General features: G+C 35.8%; 1 protein-coding gene across 3 annotated transcripts in view; it reads right to left on the reverse strand.

The window, feature by feature from the left end:
* The window catches only part of RNL (RNAligase), a 52,473-nt gene extending 50,595 nt beyond the window's left edge, over nt 1-1,878 (reverse strand). For all 3 annotated transcript variants that reach the window (XM_088121315.1, XM_088121314.1, XM_022302236.2), the window contains exons 1-2: nt 1,564-1,878; nt 576-1,049 (exon numbers count right to left, since the gene is read on the reverse strand). In XM_088121315.1, the coding sequence (XP_087977441.1) occupies nt 576-1,049; nt 1,564-1,761 (672 nt within the window). In that variant the 5' untranslated portion in view covers nt 1,762-1,878. The remainder of the gene's footprint in view (nt 1-575; nt 1,050-1,563) is intronic.
* Nucleotides 1,879-12,746: the final 10,868 nt, after the last annotated feature.

Here is a 12,746-nt window from a genome sequence, read left to right on the forward strand (position 1 = left end):
TCCGGGCTAGCTTATGCACACCTTGACTATTCACGGGCCAACCGTCAAACTCTACTACATTTGGTTGACAAGGAAACTCATAGGATATTAAATTCTAGGTAGGTGGCCACCATGGTTTGAACTCATTCCCTCTAAGTCCTTTGCTATTTACATTGGCCCTCATTGACCACTTGAGCCATCACATGATGGTTACCTTTCTTGCTATTTTATTAAATGTTTTTAACCCAAAAACAAAACAAAAACGGGCAAAACCAGAGTTGACGAATGACCTAAAGATGATGGTCAAGAGATTGGAAAACAAAATGTTTTTAACCCAAAAACAAAACAAAAACGGGCAAAACCAGAGTTGACGAATGACCTAAAGATGATGGTCAAGAGATTGGAAAACAAGTAAATGGCCCCGAGCATGCACCTGGAAACACTGACCCAACAAGCCAATGACATGGTTAATGGGAAAAAACATCTTGGAGGTTGAATAGTTAATCTAACAACTGAGTTAAAGATAAAAAAAAATTAGGTCCAATAAAGCATATCCAGGGTGTAAATTTAAGGAAGCACATAGAATAAAGAAATACCTCCTGATCTGACTTCTCGTTCTCAAATTTAGGATAGAACGTAGCTCTTATTTGTGCCTGTGTGTAAGTGGAGTTGTCCACAGTAAAATTTTCTATCTGATTGCCCTTGAATAGTTGACTCAAGCCAACAGTGCCATTCTGTGCAGCTAGTCCAGCAGTGTTCCCCTTGTTTTCAATAGATGTTCCAACGGCAGGTGCCTTTTCAGCTTCAACCACTGCTGCCCCCCCACTGGTTGTTCCATATGCTTTCGGTTTCCAAATCCCTCTATTTCCAAGCCCAGAGGGGACCTGGTTTGTTAGCTGCGCATTTCCAAACTCCCTACTAGAAATAGGAACATGAGGTTGACCACTTTCACTGACTCTCAATTTACCAAGTGCATTAGTGACAACTTCAGCAGCAGCCTCTGACTCTGTAGAAGTTCTGTCAAGCTTCGCCTTCTCTTTCCACTTTTGTTCTCTGCGACCATCACTTCGCTGCAAATTAAGATCAAACTCAATAAGCTGAACATTCACAAGCAGATAATCCCGAACCAAAGATAAAATTCTAATTATGCATTGCCGATGACTTGAGACAAAAGTAACAGAAATGAACTGTTCCATATGCGTCAATACGTATAAAAAAACCACCAATTACTACAGTTGAATCCTCTTACATGACAGCATTGTAATAATATCAACATCTCTATCCACGTAAACCATCAAACGCCGAAAAGGGCATAAAACATAATTCCCAAAGACTGAGTGGAAGAAAACGGAACAAACAAACAGATAACAAATTCAAACCTGCCCTGTCCCCATATCAAAGAAACAGATTACCGCATTTATGTCAACAACAAAACGAGACAATCACCAACATGAAAAGCATTGAAGAAAACAAACAGAGACACCCCAATACAGAAATGGGCGATCATGTGCATAAATTCACAACCCGGAAAGCGGGAAACAACGATGACGAACAAAACCCATCAAACAAAAACGTGGGGGGTACCTGATTGTAAGGCATGATCGATCGAGAATGAGGAGAAAGGTGAAAAGGGGAAGAAATTAGAGGCGGGAGGGCGAGAGAGCGGGGAAAAATGAAGTGGGAAGTGGAGAGGAAGGCCCTGGAATTGAAGAGTGAAGAGGGCGAGAAACGAGGAGGGTGAGGGAGAGTGATGGCGCAGAAGATCCTGTGCGACGCCGACATTCAAGAGAGAGCGTGAGCCCTGCGCAAGTGGGCGCTATATGAATATCGTTACGGAGAGACGAAGACTCGGCCTCGAAGAGAGAATTCAGGGAGAAATGAGAACACACGGCATGCGCTAAAGCTTGGTGCGTGTCATTGGAATGGAATTTGAGGACTTGAAACGAGCCACGTCTAAAATGTATAGGTTAATTATCGTTGAGCTATGCTCGTTTTGATAATGAAGTATCTCTTTTGCACCAAAAAAACGAAATTCCGTGCGATATGTTTCTATATACATTACAAAGCATATTCATGACAGAATTCATGCTAGGTTAACAAGTTAATATTTATATTGAGCTTATTTTTGAATCAAAGTTGTGCATATTCTTAAATATGCATAACTTAGAATAACACTACATTTTTCTACAAAATACATAGAGAATAAATCTATGTTTTTCAACTAGAATAGGTCATTGCACAAACAGTATATATGGTGTCACAACCATACTAGAAGAAAGTATGTTGTGCTGCCCACAAAGCGGACAAGTGATGGCAACATTCATACATCAACTATCAAACCGAGAAGTTAGCTAGGCTTACCCTAACTTCCTCCAAGGCTTAGGAAAAATTATGGAGATAATTTAGGTTACCATAATGGCCCTAGGAGCTAAGGGTGGATCTTTTAATATCTCATATATTAAAATTTTGGTATTACTTGATTCTCATTCAAATAAATTTCTTATTATTATATCTCGTATATAAAAGAAAAAAAATTGTTTTTCTTATAACGTATCAAGTAAGTTAATGGCTAGAATATTTTAAATAAAATAATATATTTTAATATCTCATATATTAAATTTTATATTATTCTAATGTTATTCAAATAAATATTTTATTAGTATATCTTATATAATAACAAAATATAATTTCCTATCGAATACATTAATTAGGAAATGATATTTAGCCAAATAAAATTTTTTAGTATCTTATATATTAAAATTTTAGATTATTTGCATCTTATTCAAATAAATATTTTATTAATATATTTTATATATTAACAAAATTTAATTTTTCTGTTTAATGTATCATATACATTAATTCATATTCCCTTTACTATTTAACGTATCCAAATAAATTAAATAATTGAATTTGAATTTGAACATTTCAAAATCAATTTTCTTTCAACATGATTTATCTATTAATGTTCTTGTGAGCTAAAAATGGGACCTTATGGACCTATCGTTTATAACCTCCAATAATACAAAATTAATTAAGGCCGTCTCAGACCAGTGTGAGGGTGGAGCCTCATTGTTCAAGTACTGAAATCAACACTTTCTCGACCAGGTCATCATAAGAAAATACTGTTAAATCTTTCCGAAGTGAGAGAAGGAGGGAAGGCGCGCTACAACTAACAGAACAGCCAGTTGAAAAACGCTAGCTAGCTAGGCTAGCGCGCAATGGCTTTCTCTACGTTGGGCTCGCTTCTTCAAGCCGGAGCCCAACCTATACAAGACAAGGTGCTGCTCGCTTGAACTACTCATCTACTTACCCTATAATAGGAATGAGTGAATTTTATCTTCTGACATCATTGAATTGTTAGGAGTTTAGATTGTGTGGACTTAGTTAGAAGTTGTTTTAAAAGTTATTTAGGTTGTTTGTTTAAATTTAGCAAATAAGTCTCTTTTTTTGTTAGAGAAGTTAGGAGGTTATTCATAGATTTTGTTTTCTCTTGTAATCTAATATAGTGCCTTTATTCCTCATCTTTAATCATCAATTTGGGAAATAAATAATTTATTTCTTCTCTCTCTGCTCGTATATATCTCTCCAGTGTCTCTATCCTTAGTTTATATGGTATCAGAGCTAAGTTTAGATTGACACCAAAATGGTTAAAACAGCAATGACGACTGATGTGCACAAGGATGAGAATTCTGAAGGATAAAATAAGACCTCAATTTCTCTCCCTACAAGCACATCCACGACACCTCACATCTCTTTCTCTAAAAACACTTCACTCCAAATTACCTATCCAAAACTCAACGGAAAAAATTTTCTACAATGGTCTCGATCGGCCCTCCTAGTTATCAGTGGCCGAAGTCGACTAGGATACATCAACGACACGATAGCAAAACCAGATGAAGTCGACCATTCTTTTTCTGTGTGGGATGCTCAAAACTTGATGGTCATGGCATGACTCATTAACCCGATGGAGAAGGACATTAAAGAATCATTCCTCTTTTACTCAACGACAAAAGATCTCTAGAATGCACTCACTAAGACCTTTTCTGATTTTGATAATTCAGATTAGTTGTTCGAATTACACAATAAAGCACGCTCCCTACAACAAGGTGAATTCGATGTCACCCAATACTACAACTCATTACGTCAGTTGTGGGCTAAACTTGATATATTTCTCAATCTCGAATGGGAGAACCCGAAGGATGTTGAACGCTTCTACAAACACATCGAGAATGAACGAATCTATGATCTTCTTGCAGGTCTTCGTCCAAACTTTAATGATGTGTGTGGACGCTTATGTGCCAGAAAGCTACTTTCAGCCATCAATGAAATCTTCACAAAAGTCCGTTGGGAGTCAAGCCACAAATGCGTGATGATGGGTGATACACCCGCAAACCCCTACGTCCCTCTCGCTGGAATCATTAGCTCTAGCAGTCCGAGACCGACCACCACCTCTATCTTGATCTACTCGTCGGAACAACCTATGCTGTGATCATTGTAGCACACAAACCATTCAAAAGATCGGTGTTGGGAACTCTGTGGTCGTCCCCAACGGAAGAATTTATTAGGAGATTCTCAACCACCTCAACCACAAATACTCCACCTTCTCGAACCAGCTACTCTAGCTATGTACTATTCTCATCAAATGTCACATCTATAGAAACAAAAGTTTTATGAGAAGGAGGGTGATAACATTTGTACCCTTTTAGAGTTGGAGAATAACCTAAAAATATGCATTTAAGAGCTCTAGAATCTAACTTACCACATTGATGAGAATGAATTTGTACATAAGCTATGCATCCAAAAATTCTGTGTCAAGTGACTATAACTCTAGGATCAAGAAAAAACTTTGAAAGATTTTCCAATGCAGTATAAAAATTCAAGATTCTAGTAGTAAGAAGGTGGATGGCAGTTAAAACGGTTTCTCCCTAATAATATTTTGGAACATTCTTATGAAATAAAAGAGCACGAGTAACAGCTAAAATATGCCCAATTTTCCTTTCTGCCAATCCATTTTGTCGAGGAATGTTAACACAAGAAGATTCATGAATAATGCCATTATTTTGAAAAACAAATATCAAGGTCCGGTTAAAACAGTCTTTTGCATTATTTGATCGGTCTCTCTTAAATCCTATCCCAAATTGAATTTTAATCATATAAAATAAATTCTGAAAAATAGTTTGAGCATCAGATTTGTTCTTCAAAAGATAAATCCATGTAACTCTAGTACAATCATCAATAAACACAACAAACCATTTACTACAAGAAATACTAACAATTCTAGATGGTCCCCAAATATCATTATATATAAGAGAAAAATGAGTAGACATGCGGGAATTACTAATAAGAAATGGAACTCTCTTATATTTGGCAAATTCACAAATATCACAATCAAGGTTTTAAATGTCGATGTCGATGGAAATGTCGAGGTCTTAATTTCATGGAAATATCGATAAAATATCGATGTCGATGGATATTTTTGTAAAAGTTAGAAAAATTAAAAAATCGTAAAAAATATTTAAATTAACAAAATAAACATTTTCATATTTCTAAATTAGTTACAAATAATTAATATTATATATATATTAGTCACATTTTGTTGATATTTTTCATATTTTGTCGATTTTCTTGTACTATGATGGAAATGTCGATTTACTCCGCATGTCGATTTCGAACCCATGGAAACATGGATATATCGATGGAAATATCGACGTGTTGACGAATATTTAGAATCATGATCACAATGAAAGCTAGAAAATATCAATACCGTTAAAAAGTTCAGGAAACATACTCTGAAGGACGACCTAATCTATAATGTTGTAACCAAACTTTATCAGCGGAAGCAAAACTTAATTTATAATTTAAAGAGATGGATTGATCACTATGATTAGAATCAACATCAACTATTTCTCTGAGTAATATAATCCATTTCTTTCCTTAGCAAGCCCAATCATCTTCCCACTGACTTGGTCCTGAAACATACACTAAGAGTTAGAAAAGACAAGTTTACAATTTAAATCTCCTAGGAGTTTTTTAACATAAATCAAATCGAATGTCAACTTTGGAACATGCAGAACGTTTTTAAGAATCAAATTATAATTAATTTTAACATCCCCTTGTTCAGCTATAGTTATCATAGTGTTATCTATAGTCGAAACTTTTCAATTACTAGGACAAGAGTTATAAGTAATAAAACAATCGCTAGTTCTAGTAATGTGATCAGTTGCTCCTGAATCTATTATCCACGGTTCTATACTAGATGTAAGAGTTTGAAGAGTCATTCCTGAAACTACGACTGGACATGTATCTGGGTTCTCTTTGGGCTTTTCCAAACTATTAAGGAGGCTTTTCAACTTTTCTATTTTATCTTGGTTGAATGCAACTTTTTGTACTTGATCCACCTTCTCAGCATCTTGTGTGGTCTTATGAATTGGGGCTTGTTCCCTTCCATCTATCCTCCTTTAGTTGTCCAATTTCTTCCACCACCACTGTTTGTTGGTTTTCCATGCAATTTCCAACACTTGTCTCGAGTATGTCTTGACTTTTTACAATAAGTACAAAAAACACTATCTTTCTCTCTATGGCTACTACGTCTATATTCATTTGACTGGGTATCATTGAAACCATTTAGATTGTCAGAGCCAAACAAAATATTACTTTTACCTGCTACCATTGCTAATCTATCTAGTGTTTGAGATTCAAGCATAACTTTTCATCTACTTTCCTCACTTCTGATGATTACTATAACTTCATTCAAGGTTGGTAATTCTTTCCTAAGTATTTGTACTCTAACAACATCAAGATCAACATTCAAACCGGCAAGAAATGTATAAATTCTACCTTTCTCAACAAACCTTTTATGTGTAGTAGCATCTTCACTATTTTTCATCGTAATGCATTGATAACAAATTAGTTCCTGCCAAAGATTTTGCAATAAAGTTGCATATTCTGTAACAGAATGAATACCTTGCCTAGTAGATGAAATCCTAGTCTTAATGTCATAGATTTGGGCTACATCTTGTGCCTTAGAGTAGGTTTGCTTAATCATGTCCCAATTCTCCTTGGCCGAAGTTAGGAACATACATGTGTCACTAGTGATAGGAACCATTTGAACTCCATAACCATGACATTACCATAGCATCAGCTTCCTCCCACACCTCAAATTTTGGGTCCCCCACTTTTGGTCTGGTTCCCATAATGTGGCTGATTTTTCCTTTTCCTTTCAGACTATTTCAATTAATTTTTCCCCTCCAAATGGTAGCTAGGTTGAATATTTTGTAAATCTCCAAGATTGCTGGAAACAACCATTTCAACACTAGTATTTTCATTAGTCTTTGATGACTCAATGCTCTTGGACATGTTCATGAAAATTAAGGTCAGAAACTTCAAAAACCAACAAAATGGTAGCAAACAGCTAGATCACTATCCAACTTCACAGAACACAAATTGCTATTGTTGGTGTCCACAGAAACTTCACAGAGGAAGTTGAAGATCAGAAATAAATTGCTAGATGCTAGATCACAAGCATAGACAGCAAACGCCTACTCGGTGAACGACGTAAGTAAAAATTTAGCACAAGCAAAAAATAATGAACACACACCGCGAATGACACAAACCAATGAACGGCTGACGCGATCCAAGGAGCAAAAAAAAACCAAAGGTGGTGGACTCGATCGAATGTCACAAAATGGCAGATAAAATCGTGATTTTGGGGCACCGATTAAAGGTCACCCGCCGAAATGAATCGTGATCAAAATCCGGCAAGAGTAGTGGCGGCTAGGGTTTAGGACGACGTTTATAGAAGTGGTGAAATTTGGTAAGATTAGCAGCGACTAGGGTTTCTGAAAAAATAGGGTTTTAGAAGGAGCTAGGGTTTCCATGCTCTGATACCATATAATTTAGTTAATAGTAAATTCAAATTTGTATTTTCTCTTCAATAGGATGCCCTATGGATACTATGATACAAAGACAAAATAAGGAAATAATAAGCTATATAAGGTAAGTTGACTACCTCATAAGATTAAGGGAAAGAATACACATAATTAGGGATTTACAACTAATGTATAACAGTAAAAAAACTCAAGGTAAATTCTAACAAAAATAATCCCCACGTGCGTAGTTTGGGTGATTTTTAAAGGCTGTTTGTAAACAAGGGTATACTCAACCTTAAACCGATCATACAATGTTCTACATGCACTCTTAAAGTAAGATCACCACCCTCATTGTTTATGTCAATGACATTATTGTAACAGGTGACTATCATGAATAAATAGAGAGACTAAAACATGCACTTGAAAATGAGTTCAAAGTAAAGGACCTGAGGGCACTTCGGTATTTTCTTGGGATGGAAGTCGCAAGGAGCAGAACTGGTATATCTGTATGTCAAAGAAAATCTATACTAGACCCCTTGAAGGAAATTAAAATGCTTTGATGTAAACCATCTGATACTCCAATAAGTCATAATCTCATAAGCTGCGAGAGAGTCTAGATGAGATACAGGTTGATAAAGGGAGATATCAACGTTTTGCTGGAAAATTAATCTATTTATCTCACACTAGGCCTGATATTGCATTTTTAGTTAGTGTTGTAAGTCAATACATGCATGCTCTTTAGCTCAGCGGTAACTGGCATATACCTCCAACCATGAAGTTGTGAGTTCGATCCCCCACCCCCATATGTTGTGTAGTACAAAAAAAAAAAATACATGCATGCTCCTACTGAAGAACACAAACTCTATGTTATATTGTTAAGTTGTGATAAGTTTTTCCCTTTTCCCTCACTCAATTTTCGCTCTGGCAAAACTGTTTTATTTTCTCCTCCCTCGTGCACACGCATCCAACGTCAACCGGCTGGACCAGTAAATTTCGTAGATTGAGCCAACATTTATTTTGGATCGCTATTGAGGTAAGTAACTCTGCTTTCGGAATGTCTTAGGGCTATGTTGGAATTTTTATATGACGTTTTGAATGACTATATAATGATTGATGTTTGTGAATTGAATGTAATATGAAATTGTTGTGCTGCATTACAGAATATTTAATTATGTGACTTCATGAATGATCTTGAATGTGAAACAATATTTTTATATAATATATATATAAAAGTTGTGGCAACCACCCTACTCTAATGCACAAACTAGACTGAAATTGAGGACCTAGGTGAGTGAGATTTGACTCTGTTGATTGGGTGCCAACTACTTTCAGTTTGGATAGAGTCTCTCAGGAAATCCACCTATGTACCATAATGGCATTGGTACGTCTGTGAAGGGTTGAGTGAATTGCTCACTTTGACCAAAAAGAAAGGAAAGGAAAAGGAAAAGGAAAATAATTTGACTGAATAAATATTTAGGTCTCACATGTTCATATGTTGTATGTGTATGCATATCTGATCCCGTTAGCTGGATTTTATTGGGTATTTTTAATACTCACCCCTTTCCCCTTATCTTTTTCTAGGGAATAATAAAGACTAACAAGGTGTGTGACGAGGATGTCTGCAGGTGGTGCCATGTGTTTTCGCTTCCGCATTAATTTCATGTTATATATATATTATTGTATTAAGAGTCATCTATCTTAATATTATGTTTTATGTAAACTATTTATGGGATCCCAAATAATTTTTTTTAATTTTATTTTATAAAGTTATGTTATGATATTGTATTTTGTTTTATTTATTATCATTCATTTTTAAGAGGCTTTTAAAGTATTGAAAGCATGCATGTAGTAACATCCCTTAGAAGTTTAAGTCTCAAAAAGTCAGGTCGTTACAAACAAACTCCTGAACTTGGATTATTTTTCGGAAATGATGATGACGAAAAGATTAAGGCATTTACAGATCTAGATGCAGATTGGGTAGGTTGTGTTCAAGATAGGAGATATACGACAGGATATTGTACCTTTGTATTAGGTAATATTTTTACATGGTGGAATAAGAAACAATAAGTTGTTGCTGGAAATAGTGTTGAGGCTAAATTCATGGTATTATTGTGAGACAATGTGGCTAAAACTTATTTTCTAGGAACTAAATATCAGGTTTGATAGTTTAATGGAAGTCTATTGTGACCATGTTCAAAATGTCGATGTTGATAGATATTTCGGGAAAAATAATGGAAATTGTGGAAATTGATGGAAATTTTTGAATTAGCAAATAAAACTTAAATTGTAGTTCAATAATTAGCCTATAATTGATCACCTTTAACTATTAAAGGTAAGAAAATTACCATTTTACTCATGAAAATGTCGACGTCGATAGAAATTATTTTAATATGTAAAGTAAACTTTAATTGTAAACTTTTGACTACTTTAGAGTATTCGATAATAGGATTCACTTGGAAATGAGATAATTACCAACTTGGTTTCCAAACACATTTTTAAATTCTAGTACCTTTTTAGTTTTTACCTACTTCTCTTTTCAAATTTGAATTTACACATTTTTCAAACATATTTTCAAATCAATCATCAATCCAACTTTCCAATCAAATCTAAACAACTCCCAAACACATCTCTAATTCACCCAAATTATTCTTACTTTTTTTTTTTTTTACTTTTTACCTACTTTCTTTTCAAAATTGAATTACACATTTTTCAAACACATTTTCAAATTAATCATCAATCCAACTTTCTAATCAGATTTACACACTTTCCAAGCACACTCTAATTCACTTATATTACTCATTTAAACAACTACCTCCTTCAAAAATTTCAGTTTAGAATGATCTAGGAGAACTATTGTAATTTATATCAAAGTTATCAAGATAGTGGACTAGATCCTCCGAGGTCATCTTTTTTGTATTAATTAATTAAGTTACCTATTCTATTTCATGTATCACCACTATTTGTATATAATAATATTTTATTTTTTTGAAATTTCTAAGATTATTTCAATCTTTATATATGTCAATATTTCACATATATTATTCAATTGTGTAACTAAGGACTAGATTGGATTAGAAATTGGTGATACTGGGATTTTAGCTTCCTTGGTTCTCGCCAAACACGCACCAAACTTGATGATCACGGGACCGAATACCTGCAAAACCGAGCAACCCTAAACTGATGTGACTTCTGTCACACGGGCTCCGATGCTTAAGTCAGCGTTGGGAGAATTACTCAGTAAAGTAATTAGGGTTTATTTGCTTACCTCTAGGAATAGTTCTATTTATAGGAACTTTGTCTTCTGGAACCTTCTTGTTGAGTCAATCTAACCCGTTGTTATTGGATCGCTGGATTTCATGGATCGGGGCACCTCAACCAACGGGAGAGATGAGAGGGTGCGCCCGGCCAATGGGTCGAGCCCTGGTCGGCGCCGAGCAGGGGTCGGGACCGAGCCCTCTTGGCTCGGTTTTCCCTTTGTCGTTGCTTGGTTGGGCCTTTCTGGCCCGTAGAGGCCCATTTCTTTGGCCGATCCCAATCCCACAACATAAATTATCAATAAAGCAAATTTTGAATCTTATTAGTTATACAATATTAAAATCCGAATGTTGTATTGAACAGACTAAGATTCCAATCATCGAGGTTGTGAGAAATTATAGACTATAGTGGCATAGTAGGAAGAAGACGAAAATAAAATAACTAATAAAAAACGACATGTCGCATTTGAGTCGACATGTCAACGACTGTTGGGTGTGTTGCCCTAAACTCGTAGTTTGTATTTATGTAAAAATAAATGTATATTCAATAAAGTTTTATTCAATAAGTTTATTGTTGAATTCATAGCATTGCATTGTCCAAAATCCAATAAACTAAACATCCAAGGTTATTATTATGTAATCGGGACAGTATATATATTGGGTATATATTTGATATACTAGGTATGTATTTGATATACCCCTGATATACGAGGTATATATTTGATATACCCCTGATATTCGAGTGGATAATGTCCCGTGAATAACCTAAAGGGTCTATAGTATATGGATAAGGCTGGGTACCTTATCCTGGCAACACTATAGATACGACCCACTTTGTAAATGTTACAGACGACTCGATCCAGGTCGTTCGTGTGGAGACATCCGAGTGGGGGTATCCTATACAATGAGTTTGTATAAGACCAGATTGTGAAATAGACAATCTCTAGATGTAACACCGTTGACTAACATATTGTTATTTCATAGGATGACCAAACAACTCATTCTCAATCCTGAGTGAGTTATGGACTCCTGCCCTTGAGGGCTCGTCCTTTGATCTGTATGGATGAGAGTGGCCCGAGTTGCCGACTCAATATTCCTACCATTTTAGGGACGAGACCGAGTGGGGAGCTGGGAACATAACTTCACAAGATGGAATTCATTCCTCCCCGACTTTAGGGGAGTAGATGAGTGTTCTCTTAAATGCTGACTCCGGGACTTGAACACGGGACACCACCCTCTCATTGGCCCGAGAGGGACTTCCGGTTATTGGTCGGACCATAACCGGGTTGTTCATTAGAGGAGCAGTGGTATTTAAGGAGTAAGATGTAACTCAGGGGTAAAACGGTAATTTGACCCAACTTGAGTTACGAGCACTCGTGAAGGATTGACTTATCATTAATGGTTGTATATCCATGGACACGAAAACATTCTGCAGTGAGAATAGTGCAACTGCGGGTCTTTAGTGGAGTGACCCGTAGTTAACGAATGTTGATTAACTCGGTCAATGAGTTTGATCGATTAATCTCGTATTGTTGGAGCTTCTGATCTATAGGTCCATTAGATCCCCTTGCTAGCTCATAACGGGTAAAACGAGGATCAAATTTTTGGAAGAATTTGAACTGTTCAAATTGCTCAAGGTAATATA

Source organism: Momordica charantia, assembly GCF_013281855.1.
Source record: "Momordica charantia cultivar OHB3-1 chromosome 3 unlocalized genomic scaffold, Mcharantia_2.0 BLBB01000003.1, whole genome shotgun sequence".
Lineage (NCBI taxonomy): Eukaryota > Viridiplantae > Streptophyta > Magnoliopsida > Cucurbitales > Cucurbitaceae > Momordica > Momordica charantia.